The 16,608-nt window shown below is 35.4% G+C and overlaps 1 protein-coding gene across 1 annotated transcript in view; it reads right to left on the reverse strand.

Moving 5' to 3' along the window:
* LOC134838978 (anoctamin-7-like) overlaps positions 1–16,608 on the reverse strand; it is a 60,249-nt gene that overhangs the window by 22,970 nt on the left and 20,671 nt on the right. Inside the window, exons 7-11 of the mRNA XM_063854350.1 lie at positions 14,704–14,761; positions 14,511–14,621; positions 13,637–13,896; positions 13,235–13,334; positions 9,037–9,149 (exon numbers count right to left, since the gene is read on the reverse strand). Of these exons, the coding sequence (XP_063710420.1) occupies positions 9,037–9,149; positions 13,235–13,334; positions 13,637–13,896; positions 14,511–14,621; positions 14,704–14,761 (642 nt within the window). The remainder of the gene's footprint in view (positions 1–9,036; positions 9,150–13,234; positions 13,335–13,636; positions 13,897–14,510; positions 14,622–14,703; positions 14,762–16,608) is intronic.

Here is a 16,608-nt window from a genome sequence, read left to right on the forward strand (position 1 = left end):
ACTGATCGACAGAAATTCAATTTAAAAAATGACTTACCTTTAACCTGAACATTTTCTCAGCTCTTTTTCAAATAGATTCCCGCAATTTCTTCTTTGTCGAGATCTTTGGTGATGTAGGTAAGAGGCTTTTTTGTAGATATTGCCGAAATTTCAAAAATTTTATCTGTATATTGTGGTTTGTATCCCTTTCGAAAAGGAATATCATTCTTTCAATTTCTCACTCTATCTCCAACTTTCAATTTAAGTTTCTTATACCTGGTTAGAGGTTTATTGTACAGAATTGAGAGGAAATCAAGTTTCTCGACATCTCTAGGAGATTTCCCAGTAAATCTCTTGATGCGACAAATCATTGTAGACACAAATTGAGGTAACTTGTGAATGATTTTTTCACCATGATCTTTTATGTAGCAGTAAATTATGTGTTTTAATGATTCAATGGCTCTCGCTGCAAATGCAGCTTTTGTTCACTCAGTGTTGAGTAAACTTAATTGTCGTTCTCCTTGGAAATATTTTTTTTTAAATTTCCTCATAATCTGTTCCTTTATCAACCCAAAGTTTTTCAACAATACGTTTTTGAGAAATTTTTTTAGAGGCATGCAAAGTGTCTTTGGCATTTTTATTTTCATTGTTTGAACTCTGACAAATCGTGAAAAAAAACATCAACAGCAACCAATAAATATTTGACTCCATTGTTTTGTTTCGCTAGTTTGTCCATAAAAGCCATGTCTATACACCAAATAGCTTGAATTCTTCTTGAAAAAGCTTGAGGTCTTCTCGACGTCTGATTGGAGATCCAAACTTTGTGTAAGGTGTCTTGGTTTGTAAAAGTTGTTTTACTTTCTTTTCTGACAAACCGTTTGCTTTACACAAGTTTCGCACAGAACCGTATGCAACTCTACCCCTAGAACACAATCTGTTCAGACTTACCTTTTCAGATTTTGAAAGGGATCCAAGTTCCTCTGTCTTTCGCGCTTTGGCGTTCATGTTGAAAACAAGTTTCATTGGATTTTGAGTTGCTTTTAAAATGGTAAAGTAAATAACTGTAAAAGCGATTTTTTCTGCTTTAGTGCAGACACAAAAACTACAAAAAAATTTTTTGTGTCTCATATATCTGATATGATATTTCCTGACTTATTTCAATTCTAGGATAAATCAAAACTATTTCAATAAGATGCTTATTGTTACTCGTTTTCAACCTCGCATTTACAGCACTGTAAAAAGAAACAAAATTTTTTGGTACAATCTCCTCTTTTTCTTGCTTTATTTCCAGTTTTCGTTTTTTTTTGAAAGCGCACTTTGTGATTGAAAAACTGATTAAGAAATTAGAACAAATTGATTCATACTATGACAATCTTTTAATGACAAAAAGAGTGATATGAGATGTTAAATGTGAGCCTTTTGGTGAGCTTAAAATAGTTCTTCTTTTATGAAGTGAAGTTCTTCTTCGTGTAAGTTCTGATATTTCTCTTCGATATACGTCTACTTTTCGGAGATCCTGTAGCTCGACTGGTAGTAAATTTACTAGACATTCGCTGAGGAACTGCATGAAATTTTTTGGTCAATGGAGGATGAATTGTTTTTGAAGTTTTTGGGAAATTGTTTGAAATATTGGGAGTATAGAGACGTATTTTATGCTCATCGTCCAAAAACTTTGTTTCTGTTCCTGCTGGTAAATGAAATTATGATAGAGCTGAACCGCTGTTTGTGCAATATCTTAGCGAATCAACAGTTTTTGTAATTAAATCAATGAGTAAATGACCATAAGGAATAGATATTGCATCTTGATACCACTCTTTTAATTGTGATCCTAGACCTAGTTGTTTACTTGAAGTATTGATATGTAAAACATCTCTCGGTGATTTGAACAAGACTATATGTGTATTTTGTAACTCAACATCTCTTCCCAATTGGCTTTGATGAAACAAGTTATGCTTAAACTAAATTGTATTGAATCCCCTGTGTCTTCCAGCAGTAGCAATTTTCACAAACTGCTTAGAATTTGGAATTTCTTCACAAGTGTCATCAAATATTAACAGGTATTTTGTTTCATCATTGCGAAATAAAATAATGGAACAAAATTAATAAACTGGTAAAAAAATTTTGATAGAGCTGAACCGCTGTTTGTGCAATATCTTAGCGAATCAACTGTTTTTGGAATTAAATCAATGAGTAAATGACCATAAGGAATAGATGTTGCATTTTGATACCACTCTTTTAATTGTGATCGTAGACCTAGTTATTAACTTCAAAGTTTTGATATGTAAAACATCTCTCGGTGATTGGAACAAGACTATATATGTGTATTTTGTAACCCAACATCTCTTCCCAATTGGCTTTGATGAAACAAGTTATGCTCAATATATATTGTATTGAGTCCCCTGTGTCTTCCAGCAGAAGCAATTTGGGCAAACTGCTTAGATTTCAAAATTTCTTCACAAGAGTCATCAAATTTTAACGGATATTTTGTTCCATTATCGCGAAGGTTTTCTTTCAGTTCAAAGTCAACTCCTTGGATCAATTTAAGGTTTTTTTTGCATTTGTCAATAAAGAGGGTGATAATGTTGATGAGAATTAAAAATTTTATCAAATTTTGGTTGAAATGTGCCAATTTTTAAACAATCGAAAATAAGATGCAGTTTTCTAGGTCCACTTGATCCAACAAGCGAAATAAAAACTCGTTCTTCGGTAGCAGCTATTTTACTCATAGCTTTGGAAAAGGTAAAATATAACAAATTGCTCTTGATAAAATTGCTACCCAATCTGTTGTTTCTTCACATGTAGTAGATAACTCTATTCGAACGGTTGCACATGCTAGTATTAAAATTATGACAAAAAAAATGGAACATGAGAACTAAAAGGGATCTTAGCTTTTACACTTACCTCCAAAAAATTTTCATGATTTTCGTTCATGATTCTCCTCATCAGAGAGAAAAATTCCTATTTTTAATTGCTTCTCACATTCATCACTCATCTTTACTTTGGAATGAAAAAAACCGATAATGATTATGATTTAATTTTCAAAAATACAAGATAATACAAAATGAATTATGTAATTTACAATTTTTTTTTGAAAAAATTTCGAGTCCATGTTCCGTATGCAAATGTTTTTCTTTCTGCACAGTGAAGAGTTTTTGCATGACGAAATAGGTATTTGCTACACCTCTAATCATATTCCTCATCTTTTAAAATCTATTTTTGAACTTTTGGCCATGCGTAGTCATCCAAGCTTGTTACCTTTGTTTCCAAAATTTCTGACAAAGTTTTACATTTTTCATATAATTTTGCAAAATACTGTTTCAATATTTTTTCAAGCTCAGTATAATTTTCATGACTACGGCTCCAATTGATTCCATGAAAATGCTTCGTACACCAAACAGACTGAGATGTAACTTTGAACTTTTTGGGCGGAACAAAGAAACATCCCACAAAATGTCCATTTTTATGAGCTCCTAACTCGTTCACGATTTTGTTTTCAATACACTCAAAATCCAAGACAACCAGACTCATCATGCTAACTGTCATTGCTGAATTCCTTGGTTAAAATGACTAACAATCAAACAATGCTCATATTGTCGAAGCAAAAATTTTAGTATATAAACAGAAGAACAATCCAGTCACGTGACCAAGAAAACAAGAACTAGGAAATCTAGGTAAAACATAACTAAAACCAGGTCACTTATGCGTAGTAGACTTCACAGATCCAGCTGCATCATGTAAAAAAGCTTGAAGTCGGAAGATTTTTGAATTTGCAAAACAGTAATACATGCATACAGGAATTTCCGTATCCAATTAGACCCCAAAAGGAAGTTTCTGGTCCATTTCTTTCAAATTCATGTTTGGGTCAAAAACCATAACGGTACAAAGAAAATAATTTTTTCATTTTGATGAAAAGTAAAAGTTAAAAATCGGAATTTCTGATAACTTCATTCAATTTCTGAACGTTCATTTTCTACAGTGCATTCGTCAATAATGATACAAATGTTTTTGAACGTTTCGATATAAGACAAAACCGAGGGGATAAAATCAACCAGTTTATCTTACTCCTCTTTTTCAAACTGAAATTTTTGACTGTTTCTTAAGAGTTTTTTTTCCTACGATACTCTATAAGATCTGTTTTTTAAATATCTGTACGATAACTTAGAAAAAGTTTACGTCTTCCATAATGTGAAGTCCACTCAAATTGAAAAATTTGTGATTCTGTATCCAAATTTTGCAGTTTTGGTAAATTTCGAAATGCCAAAAAACTGTTGGTGAAAAATTCTGGGACTTTTCTTCTAAGCCGATATGAAAAAGTCCCAATTTATTATGGAGCTTTAAAACGAGGTTTCTGGAAAAATCAACGTTCCAACTCATACTGCTCAGCTCAAAAAAATTTCAAAAAATGATTCAAGAAGATCAATATTTGAAATACATGACTATAATAACATCACTCAACAAAATTATTGAACATGACTTTTCTCAACATACATAGAACCTCTCAAGACTTGGGCGAGTTCTTTGGAATCGTTCAAAGCATAGTTGACATAGGTAACTTGCTTCAAGACTTCGTTCTCCTTTGCAGCGAAGAGTCGTATATGAATGTAGGGTGGCTTGTTCACACTGTATTTCTTGATTGTAAAACACACCTTTCTTTTCTGGTACGCTGCTATGTCATACACCGCATGACAGTTCGCAAGTTCCTGCTCCATAGTTGAATCTTTGTCACAATAGGGTTCCAATACAGGAACGAGTCCAACGTTTTCAGCATCGTGAATAAAAATATTCCGTATTGCTGATATCTTTTCTCCTTTTTTTTCACTAAGATAGACTTGCTGGGGTTTTTGATTAGTTCCGGTTTTTTTAAGCAATTGGAAGCAAGGTTCAAAGTAAATTTTTCCGTTGTTAGCAATTTTGGGACCAAGAAAATCTCCTTTTTCTCGTTTGGTTTTTAGCAAACTCAAATTAGTTGGGAATGGTATCTTTTGGCGAATAAATTTCTGACTTGAGATTCGGAGCCAACTGATCAGTAGTAGATATTTCAAAATAATGATATTTGTAAATATATACAAATTGGGAAATGTAGATGACTCACTGTATTTTCCAAATAAGGTTTTATTACTTTAAATGGAATAGTGAGTGGGCGTGAAACCATTATGGATAATGCGTAGTTGCTAGAACTACTACTTAAACACGTCAATGTAGTTACAAATCTTTTAAACAAATAATCGTTGATGGCATCTGCTATGTGTCAATTATAACCCACTTTTTAATCAGATTACAATGCAAAATCTTTTTTTATCTCTGTCTCAGAAAACTTTTAAGAAAAATTCATTGCCACCACGCAAGACTACTGTGTATCTAAACATTCATCATTCTGCCCTGTGGAAAATTGCAAGTTTCACTTAGTGTTAATTGGATCATCACTCGATCATGTTTTGCAAAGATTAGATAAAAATTATTTCCATTACCAAATTGTTGACTGTATTTATACTTTATACAAATACAAAAAATTTTCCAATATTATTTCATCAAGAGATGAAGTTTTCAATCAATTGAAACGTGTGGTCGAACACAACTGGAAATGCAGAATACCGTGAAAATTACCCAGTGTTGCAAAGATTTGGTTGGTGCGAAAAACATTCAAAAAATATCATCTCAGTTCTGCTCAGAAGCCTGCGTCTTGGATCAGCTTTTTTGGAAGGGATTCGAAAAGTTCAAACATCCAAGTATGAGTCTAATTTGTTGAAAATTTTTAATTTTTTATTGATGATTATGGTTCTGTAAATAGTGAGCGTGTCATTGAAGATTTGATAATTGAAGATTTGCTTATAAAAGTCTTGTCAAAACTAATTTTAATTCAAGTTTTTCCAACGAAAAAATTTCTAGTTTTTAACACGTGTAGTACTTCAGTCTTTTTCTCAATATGTAATTTTTGATTTGATTATTTCAACAAATTTGCAAAATTTTAACTAAATTTTTTTACAAGATGCAAAAAATTTCATAAGCAATTTGTGTAAGTACAAAAAATAACTTCTATCTTCTTATGCAAACGCGAAAAACGCAAAATTTTATAGTAAAAAAATTGTTAAATTTTTGCTAAAATGTTTTCATCATTGATGGCTTTGAGTGCTATTCCTTATCTTATTATGTTGTTTTTCTAATGTTTCTGATCAACAATTATGCAAAATATGGATTTTTTTATGATCAAAATTTAAACAAAGAATTTCATAAGTTTTAATTTTCAACAATGCAAGAAAATCTTGTTACAGTTTTCTTGGAAGTGCGAAAACACCCAATGAAAATTTTCTAAATTTGAGAAATTTATTTGTTTTTTTTAGCAAGTGGGGAAAAATTTTAGGAAAATTTTTGCAGGGTGAAAAAATTATTGTAAAGTTTTTAACACTTGTGCAAAAATTGTAATGTTTTTTATCTTGTGTGCGAAAATGATGTGAAATTTTTCACAACTTTTGAAATTGATTTAATTTTTTTATCTTCTTTGCAAAGAAAATTTGTAAACTTGTTTACCAATTGCAAATTCAGTTTGATTTTTAAAAAAGTTTGACTTTATCTCTTTGTTCCTATCTCTTTAATATAAAACTAATAGATGCAAGCAAAATAAATAACAAAACACAAGACGTCAACCAAATTATTTACAAATCAAAGAGCTGTCGAGCAGCTGAGTACTCAAGATTTCGAAAGTTCTCAATGGAGCGCAAAGCTGGTCTTGCCTCCATCGCCGGTGGTTGTCTTGGTTGTTCGCTGACTGGGGTCTTTGGCTCAGAGAACCCCTCATCCTCTTCGATGATAATTGGGTTCTCCACAGATCCCTCTTCTCGAGAAAGAGGAAATTGTCGAATGGTTGAGCCCCATATCTAGAATCAGCAGTTTTGGGATAGTTCAATGGCTTTCTCTTCCAATGCAGCTTTTGTTTCACTCATTGTCGAGTAAACTTTATTGTCTTTTTCCTTGCAAAATTTTTTAAAAATCCCCCATAATCTGTTCCTTTATCAACTCAAATTTTTTCAGGAATATGTTTTTGAGAAAAAATTTTTTTTGAAGGAATGCAAATTGTCCTTGACATTTTTTGTTTTCATTGCTTGAACTCTGACAAATCGTGAAAAAAACATCAACAGCAACCAATAAATATTTGACTCCATTGTTTTTTTTTCGCTAGTTTGTCCACAAAAACCATGTCTATGCACCAAATAGCTTGAATTTGTCTTAAAAAAGCTTGAAGTCTTCTTGACGTCTGATTGGAGATCCAAACTTTGAATACGATGTCTTGGTTTGTAAAAATTGTTCTACTTACTTTTCTGACAAACCGTTTGCTTTACATAAGTTTCGCACAGAACCGTACGCAAATCTGTTCAGACTTACTTTTTCAGATTTTGAAAGGGATCCAAGTTCCTCTGTCTTTCGCTTTGGCATTCTTGTTGAAAACAAATTTCGGTGGAATTTGAGTTGCTTCTAAAATGGTAAAATAAATATCTGGAAAGCCGGTTTTTTCTACTTTAGTGCACACACAAAGTCTACAAAAGATAATTTTTGTCTCATTTATCTAATATGATATTTCCTGACTTATTTCAATTCTAGGATAAATCAAAACTATTTCAATAAGATGCTTATTGTTACTCGTTTTCAACCTCGCATTTACAGCACTGTAGAAAGAAACAAAATTTTTTGGTACAATCTCCCCTTTTTCTTGCTTTATTTCCAATTTTCGTTTTTTTGGAAGCGCACTTTGTGATTGATAAACTGATTTAAAAATTAGAGCAAATTGATTCATACTATGACAATCTTTTAACGACAAAAGGAGTAATAAGAGATATTAATTGTAAGTTTTTTGGCGAGCTTAAAATAGTTTTTTTTTTGCAGTGATGTTCTTTTTTGTGTAAGTTCTGATATTTCTCTTCGATATACGTCTACTTTTAAGAGATCTTGTAGCTCGCCTGGTAGCTAATTTACAGACATTCGCTGAGGAACTGAACTAAACTTTTTGGACAATGGAGGATGAATTGTTTTTGAAGTTTTTGGGAAATTGTTTGAAATATTGGGAGTATAGAGACGTATTTTATGCTCATCGCCCGAAAACTTTGTTTCTGTTCCTGCTGGTAAATAAAATTTTGATGGAACTGAACCGCTGTTTATGCAATATCTTAGCGAATCAATTGTTTTTGGAATTTAATCAATGAGTAAATGACCATAAGGAAAAGATGTTGCACCTTGATACCACTCTTTCAAATGTGATCCTATACCTAGTTCTTTACTTAAAATATTGATGTGTAAAACATCTCTCGGTGATTTGAACAAGACTATATGTGTATTTTGTAACTCGACATCTCTTCCCAATTGTCTTTGATGAAACAAGTTATTCCTAATATTAATTGTATTGGGTCCCCTGTGTCTTCCAGCAGAAGCAATTTTCACAAACTGCTTAGAAATTGAAATTTCTTCACAATATTCGTCAAATAATAACAGGTTTTTTGTTCCATAATTTCGAAGGTTTTCAATCAGTTCAAAGTCAACTCCTTGGAAAAAAATAAGTTTTTTTTGCCTTTGTCCATAAAGAGGTTGATAATGTTGCTGGAAATGAAAAACTTTATCAAATTTTGGTTGAAATGTACCAATTTTTAACCAATCGAAAATAAGATGCGATTTTCTAGATCCACTCGGTCCAACTAGCGAAATAAAAACTCGCTCTTCGGTAGCAGTTATTTTACTCATAGCTTTGGAAAAGGTAAAATATAACCAACTGCACTTGATAAAATTGCTACCCAATCTGTTGTTTATCACATGTAGATAACATTATTCGAACGGTTGCACATGCTATTATTAAAACTAAGACAAAAAAATTGGAACACAAGAACTAAAAGAGATCTATCACACTTACCTCCAAAAAACTTCCATGATTTTCGCTCATGATTCTCTTCATCAAAGAGAAAATTTCCTAAATTTAATTGCTTCTCACAATCATCACCCATCTCAATTTTGGAATGAAAAAACTGATAATGAATAATATTTAATTTTCAAAGACACAAGATAGTCAATGAAGTTAACCTGTATGCCAGGTTCATTCGGGTCCTCTTCCAGAACTCGAGAAAGAACACAGACCAGAATGAGATGAAGGCGCCGAAGAAAATGGTGGCCGGGTTGTCGAACAAATGTGCGACCTGAAAACAAAACAGCCACTGAGCTTTCTCCAAACTAAGAAATTTTTTTTGAACCTTGCAATGAGTATTTTCATTATAGGTATTTAGATTGGTTAATCCAAAGATGTTTCGCAGTTATGAATGAACTCATTAATTTTCGAAGCGTAAGCAGGGCTTTGGATTTCCGCGAAGTATTTTAGTTGCACAATTATCACAATTTATAAACCATCTCGTTTAGCATTTCCCTTAAAAACATTCAGCAAAATTTTTGGCCGCGATGACTTTTTTAATTCAACAATTTTTTTTAGCTCTGCCGAAATTTTTTTTTCGAGAATTTTCTGAACGTTTTTGACTTGCGGACGTCACCTTCCGTATTAATGTGTTTTGACGCAAAAGACGCCTTCAAAAGAATTAGTCTTGATTGATTAAAAAAAAGATTTTGTAAATTAGAGCCAAAGAGACCAGAATTCAGTGGTAGAAAATCATTCAATATGCAGATATGTCTATGTGTTTATTGATAGGACGGCTGTGCCAAGAGCAACAAGCTTTTGTCAAATCGTGGTGCTACATACAACTCAGCAATTCGGCTGGGTGTTTCAGGGAAATTTTCAAAAATTAAAGTAGATTATTGCAACGGGTTTGAACTATGGCCCCGGGCTGAGATGTTCTACTCATGAATCGAACCACACGGTCGAGCCGAGTCCGATTTTCGTCGCAAATTCAGACGGTCGAACGAACACTATAGTCGAACAAAATCGAATCATGAGTCGAAAACGGTCGAATCATGAGTGCCAGGGTTGAATCATGAGTCAAACAGGGTCGAATCATGAGTCGAGCAGGGTCGAATCATGAGTCGAACAGGGTCGTATCATGAGTCGAACACGGTCGAATCATGGGTCGAATAGGGTCGAATCATAGTCGAATCATGAGTCGAACAGGTTCGAATCATGAGTCGAACAGGGTGGAATCATGGGTCGAACCGGGTCAAATCCTGAGTCGAACAGGGTTGATAGAGTCCAAGAGGGTCGTATCATGAATCGAACAAGGTCGAATCATGAGTCAAACACGGTCAAATCATGAGTCGCACAAATTCGCAACATGGGTCGCACGGAGTCGCAACATAGCTGATTTGGGTCGAGGAAACTCGCAACATGAGTCGCGCAAAGCTTAAGTAATGGAAGTGTTGTCGAATTTTTTGCTTGCATAAGCGTTATACGGATGCAGATTGCAAAACCATCCAGCATATATGTACTTTTAATGAGCGGTTAGCTAGATCAACACATTTGCTGATCAAATACAGGACCACCACGATAAGACCTACACATGGTCCCAACGTTAAATATAAGCAATCTTTTTTAGGGCAACATTATTTTCGTTACCACAAAAACTGAAAGCTAGAAACTATTCAAATCAAACATAAACCAGAAAATTTAAATGGATATTAACAAAAATGACGATAACTAAATGAAACACACTTACTTCAAAGATAAAATTATAAATAAATTTTGGTACCATAAGCACGAATCGACAGTTTCCAAAAAAAAATCAAAATTATCAAAAAAAACATTGGAAAAGGCGCAGCACACTCTTCGCCTGTGAGATATAAGGTAAATTATCCTAGTTCGGTTAGGGTTAATTTTACCCTAATAGATTGTTAAGGTAAAATTACGGTAATATTAAGGTACATTTTACCTTAATTTTGTACCTTAACTCACATAGGGTAATTTTACCTCAATATTTTTTCGAGCGTAGTCGAAACATAGACAGCTTTGGTAGTGTCGGTCGAAACATAAATTGCAAACCTCGACCCGGGAAGTCGCAACATATCTGTTTTGGGTCCCGCAAAGTCGCACAAAAGTTTCCGCCGCACAAAGTCGCAACATACCCATTTTTAGTCGCAATGTTCGCAACATACCTTTTTTGAGTCCCAAAAAATCTTTCAATATCTGTTTTGGGTCGCTCAAAGTCGCGCAATTAAATTGTTCGCACCAAATCGCAACCTATCCACATTGAGTCGCAATGGTCGCAACATACCTTTTTGGGTTGCACAAAGTCGCAACATATCTGTTTTGGGTTGCGCAAAGCCGCGCAAATATTTCGGTCGCACAAAGTCGCAACATACCTTTTTTGAGTCGCAATGGTCGCAACATACCCAATTTGAGTAGCAATGTTTGCATGATACACATTTTGAGTCGCAATTGTTGCAACATAAGTCCGCGACCTCGATCCGGGTTGCCACTAAAAATTAAATTGATCAAGTGCTTTAATAAATAGCATATGATAATTTAATTCAATTGGAGAGTAATCTTTGGCACCGCACGAGCAAAACTTATTCACGGTAAAAGCGAAAAATTTCCGATAAAGAAGAAGAAAGTCGAACTATGTTCGGTAAAATCGAACAATGTCCGGTAAAGTCGAAAAAAATGTAGCAAAGTCAAACAAAGTAAAAAAAAATGTGCCATAAAGTCGAAAAAAGTTGAAAACGGACATCGTTCGACCGTTTCGGTCGAATCATGAGTCGATCACATCAGCCCGGGGTGCTAGAAATTGTGCGATGCGTGGGCAGGGTAGCATGTAAACACCAGATATACCAAACACCCGAAAAGCCAAAAGTGTTGTCAAAATAAAGCTTTACTAGGGCAACATCTGAGATTTTTCAAAAGTAGAACAAAAATCATTCTTTTGTCAATAAAAGACAGATGGAGAACAGACAAATTTTGAGCATGTCTTTATTTTAAATGACCGTTCTATTCGAGTGCTTTGATTATGTTGGTAGTAAAGTATCCAATTCCGTATTTCAGTATCTTTTTTCGTTTCTATGAGTCGATGAGCGTATTTCAGACTCTTATGAAGGTCGCGATGATTTTTTTCAGGAATTTTTCAAATTGTTCAGGCTCAATGTTTCGCGTTTTGACTTTTGATTTCTTTTTAAGTTCAGTTCAATTCCTTTTTTAAAAGGAAGGGAAACTCCAATTTTGAACAGCGAAAGTGTGAAGGTCACGAAAAATTTGATCGACTTCTAACTTCGAAAACGAAATTTAATTATCTAATTTTCCAGCGAAATTAAAATTACACCCTTTTATTCGGGTTCCTCAAATTGTGTTACTTTTATCAAAAAGGTGTCAACTATAAATTAGTTTAGAAATTCTGAGAGATTTAAGGCCGTCTGCTTTTTGTTGGAAATTTGAAAGTTTATTTTGCAGTATTTGGCAAATCAGCATGGTTCACTGACTGTTTTTAAACTCTCTGTTAGCTATGTTAGTTTTTTTCTCTTCATTCGGCTCGAAAAGTTCTGATTAAAATATATTGGCACAGATGCGTCTTTTTTTAGTCATTTGGGGAGAGTTGTTGTAGATTTTGCTATAGTGGTCGATTAAAAACGGATCGCCGCGGTCACGCCAACAGGTTGCGAGCTTGCCAACAGAGTGTAGGAGTCTTTATAAAATTTAGAGCCGGTTAACGCCCACCGGCAACCGGCAACCTTCAACCGAGAATCGGCTAAATTGGAAGTGAATGATTAGTCTAGTTTTTTCTTTTTTCCCCTCTTTTTTCCACGCAAAATTAGCAACCACATATAATTAGCGGAATGGGTTGAGTGATATATCATATTAAATTGCCTTCAGTATTGATTTGAACGACCCTAAAGTATTCTCAGTATCAAGAAAAACTGCTTTAAAACTTTTGATTTTTATTTCAATTTCGAGCGAATAATGCGTACAACAGCTTATCAATGCTTAATTTAAACCCTGAAAACTTATTTTTACGCAAGTTTTTTCGGTGCCATTTTTGGGAATCAAAAGTTTACAAAAATTCAAAAAGTTTCCGCAAAAAAAATTTAAAAAAAAACAAACAATTGATTTTTTTTGTTTCAAATTTGCCTTCATTACTATGACTGTTGAATATGCCTAAATTATAATTTTACATCAAATTTGTTTTTATCACAGCACGCAGAAAAACTACAACCTTGAAAAAATGTTTTTTTTTGTAGTTTTTTAAATAATATGGTCGGAACGTTCCGTGCTACTTGCACAGTAACCGGCTACCCTTGTTTTCATATAAATTGGATGTTTCACATAATCGGAAAACAGTTTGTGAGCGTCGATTACCCTCGCGTAGTAGCAAGTTTCCGAGAGATACCAGGGGTCACAGCCGAAGTCACATTGAGGACACATCACGAAGTCCTCTCCACTCTCGCAGATCTGCTCCCTGAAAGCAGAAAACAACTACCTCTTTCTTGTTGGATCAATTTCACTTGTTTGTTTTTCGGTCGCCGTTCTTTTTTATTTCCTACCTTTTCATGCCTTTTTCAAAAACCATGCTACAATACAAAACTGAGATCAAGTTGACTCTCATGATAGTTCTGTGAAACTTTTAGCATTAAGGAAAATAAGTGAGTTTGAAAATTTTTAATGGATTACAACAAGAGATAACAAAGAGGTTCAAAAAATGAAGGGAGATTCAAATTTGCTGAGTTCACTGCACGTAAAATTCAAATGCACTTGACGTACGCAGCTGGATTGGAAAACATAGTGCCCACACTTATAAGGACCACGATTATGGCCACAAAAGAGGCGATCAACAGCCACGCAGTGTAGAAGCCCAGCCAGGCAAAGTAGAACGAAGTCTTTTCCCCAAAGTAGTCCCGGATGAGGTCTATGGGCTGATACTTGAACCACCGCTTAGGACTCGACCAGAAGAACTTGAGAACTTGTCTTGAGTTCCAGAGGTAATTGTCATCGGCTATCTCTTCTGTTATTTTACAGGGTCCCTGAATAGAGAAATTAAAATTGATTGATATTTCAAGTTTTTCACTTTAGATGGTGACATCCAGTCGGAGATATTGATTATTTTCCAAAAATTATATTAGAGCGGGACAAGTTGGTGGGGATAGGGGTATAACTATTAAATTGGGGTTGGGGCTATATCTAATAGGGGTATATCTAAGAAAAGAGAGGGGGGCTTATATGCTAAAGAGGTTTTTAAATACAATTTATCGACAATGGGAGCGACGGACATAGGAGCATAGTTTCAGCTCATTGCGGAGAGCCGCTGTTGCACCCCTGTTTAAGATCTACATGCAACTTTGTGGTTAATTTTCTGGGATGGGTAAGGTTGTCTTACCCGCAAGCAGCGAGAAAAAGTGTGAAACGAGTTTTTTGTGTTCTTGAGATGAATTCATGTTTTAACAGATGGACAATCGGGCTATACACGTAACTAACACAGACTTGTGAAAAAAAGTGAACTAAAATATTGGGAGTGAACCATAAGAAATACCTATTGAGAAGAAAAACGATAAAGAATGTAGTTTGGCATCAAAATTTAATTTTAAATAGAATGAGGAAGCATCTTCTGGGATGAGAAACGGAGTGCAATTGGACTTACATCGTGGAGCGGATATGCAGCTGACAGTCCTGAGCTCTCGGTCAGTCGAATGTAGCCGACTTCACACTTCTTCCGAGAGCCGAACTCAGCCGAGTTCAAAATCTCGTGAGCCTGGAAGCAAGTCAGAATAAAAGCGGTTGAGTGGAAGCGCGAAGAAATAAAAAAACTCATAATTGCGAGAAATAAAACTGACTATTCTAATTCTATGACGAATTCTGAAGAAAGTTTGACTGTCATCAGAACCCAGGAATCTAAACAATCAAAAGTTTTTGTTCAGTCTTTTTTATAAGATGGATCGGAAGAATCGCCAATTGTTGCCTTTCTTAGCTTGAGAGTTGTAAGCTCATATTCAACGAATCTGTTCTAGATCAGAAAAAGAAGTTAAAACGAGCACCTTCATCAATATTAAATTTTATGAGCTTTTTTGAAAAATTTCGAAGCATTGTTTGTTTAAGAAGGCCGGATAGGCTATTGACATTTACCGAACTAAAGGACTGATAAAACTCGGTAAAATATCAGAGTTGAATTAATTAAATACAACCGTAGTATGTATATAGAAGTAGAAAAGTAGAATAGACTTAGCCCAAACGGAATGAACTTTTATGTTTATAAAGTGTATAGGGTAGAGTAGGTCTGAATCGTATATCGATATACAGACAGATGAATTTAAGTTTAGAACCGTGTGAGATAACTTAGCACGTCTGGTGGGCGACCTTGGAGCCACTGCAATAACTGCAGCAATGTGTGCAACGTATAAACATGATATGTTATATGCGTGGCATGACATACCCGGGGCCAGATAAAAAAAATCTTACACGTACGATTTTTTTCCAAGATAAATAACACCACCACCTTGGTGGGAAACAAAAAACTTGAGAAAAAGTTTAACATTTAAGAGCAACAACAATAAGACAAAGTTTGAAGAAAGTTTGAAAAAAGTTTTAAACTAAGATTGATTAGATTAATCTTTGAAAACAATCCCTTTCGGAGACTGTTTATTTGGCGACGAACTAGATTGAACAAAATCTTCGGCGTTTCTCCGAATAAAGCGACGCTTCGGGGTGATCGGGGAACTGTCTCCGATTTGACCGGGCTATGGGGAAGAGGCAGCGAATTCTTCCACTTCTTTTCGTGGCAAATTGGACTTCCGTAGCGAGCTGGGGCCTTTCTGTTTCGACCTGACGCCCTGGCACGCGAAGAAGAAGAAGTTTGTGACTCCAAATCGTCTTGCACCGCTGACTGTGGTGGTTCGAAATGGCTTGGGCTCCCTGAGCTAGCAAGAACTGGTTTTGAGAATTCTGACGTAACTGGACTTGGAGTTGGAGTCTCCGCTGTGGTGTCTGGGACGTCAGAATGGCGTACCGAGATCGGAGAGTTGGAGTTCGTGCAACTGCCGTGTCGGTAGCAGGCAAAGTGGCCACCGTCCTGTTCGACGCGTTGAGGCCTCCCATGGGCGAACCCGAAGGCAAAGACGGGTACAAGGGATTTGAAGGCGTTTGAGGAACGTGTTCTGCCGATGGCCCCTGAAAAAGGGTTGAAGTGACCCTCGGAGCCCGCTGAGGCGTAGACATAGACCGAGGAGATCTCCTGGGTGATTGAATACGTGATATTGCTTCTTGGATACACGAGTCCGACAAAAGGACCACTGGTGGATCTGCCGACCGTTTATGAGAGGCTGGAACAATCGAATAGGACATCTTTGCGTAGGCATAGTATTCTGGCCTCTTGGCGCGATCTTTCGTGGAGGCAAAGTTTGTCCGACCCTGACTCCCCGAATGGGGGCTGCTGCTGACCTTTTAGCTAAAACCTCACGGTTATTAAAATTGCGTTTTAGAGCTATGTGTTTCTTCCGGAAAACTTTTCCCGTGTTCGCAATATACGTGTTATTTAATATACCTGTTGTTCGTGACCCGAACGATCTTGAATTTTGCCGTTCTATAAAGTGGTTTTCCGGACTTTCTGTCAAGGCACTTTCTAAAAAATTTTACACTACCAGGACTATGTAAAAACAAAGACTCTAAATTACTTGTACCGGTAGTTCTTTGACGCGACTGGCTGGGTGAGACCGTAGGTTCCCTGCTGGGTGCATCGGCAACGC

Source organism: Symsagittifera roscoffensis, chromosome 2 (genome assembly GCF_963678635.1).
Source record: "Symsagittifera roscoffensis chromosome 2, txSymRosc1.1, whole genome shotgun sequence".
Classification (NCBI taxonomy): domain Eukaryota; kingdom Metazoa; phylum Xenacoelomorpha; order Acoela; family Convolutidae; genus Symsagittifera; species Symsagittifera roscoffensis.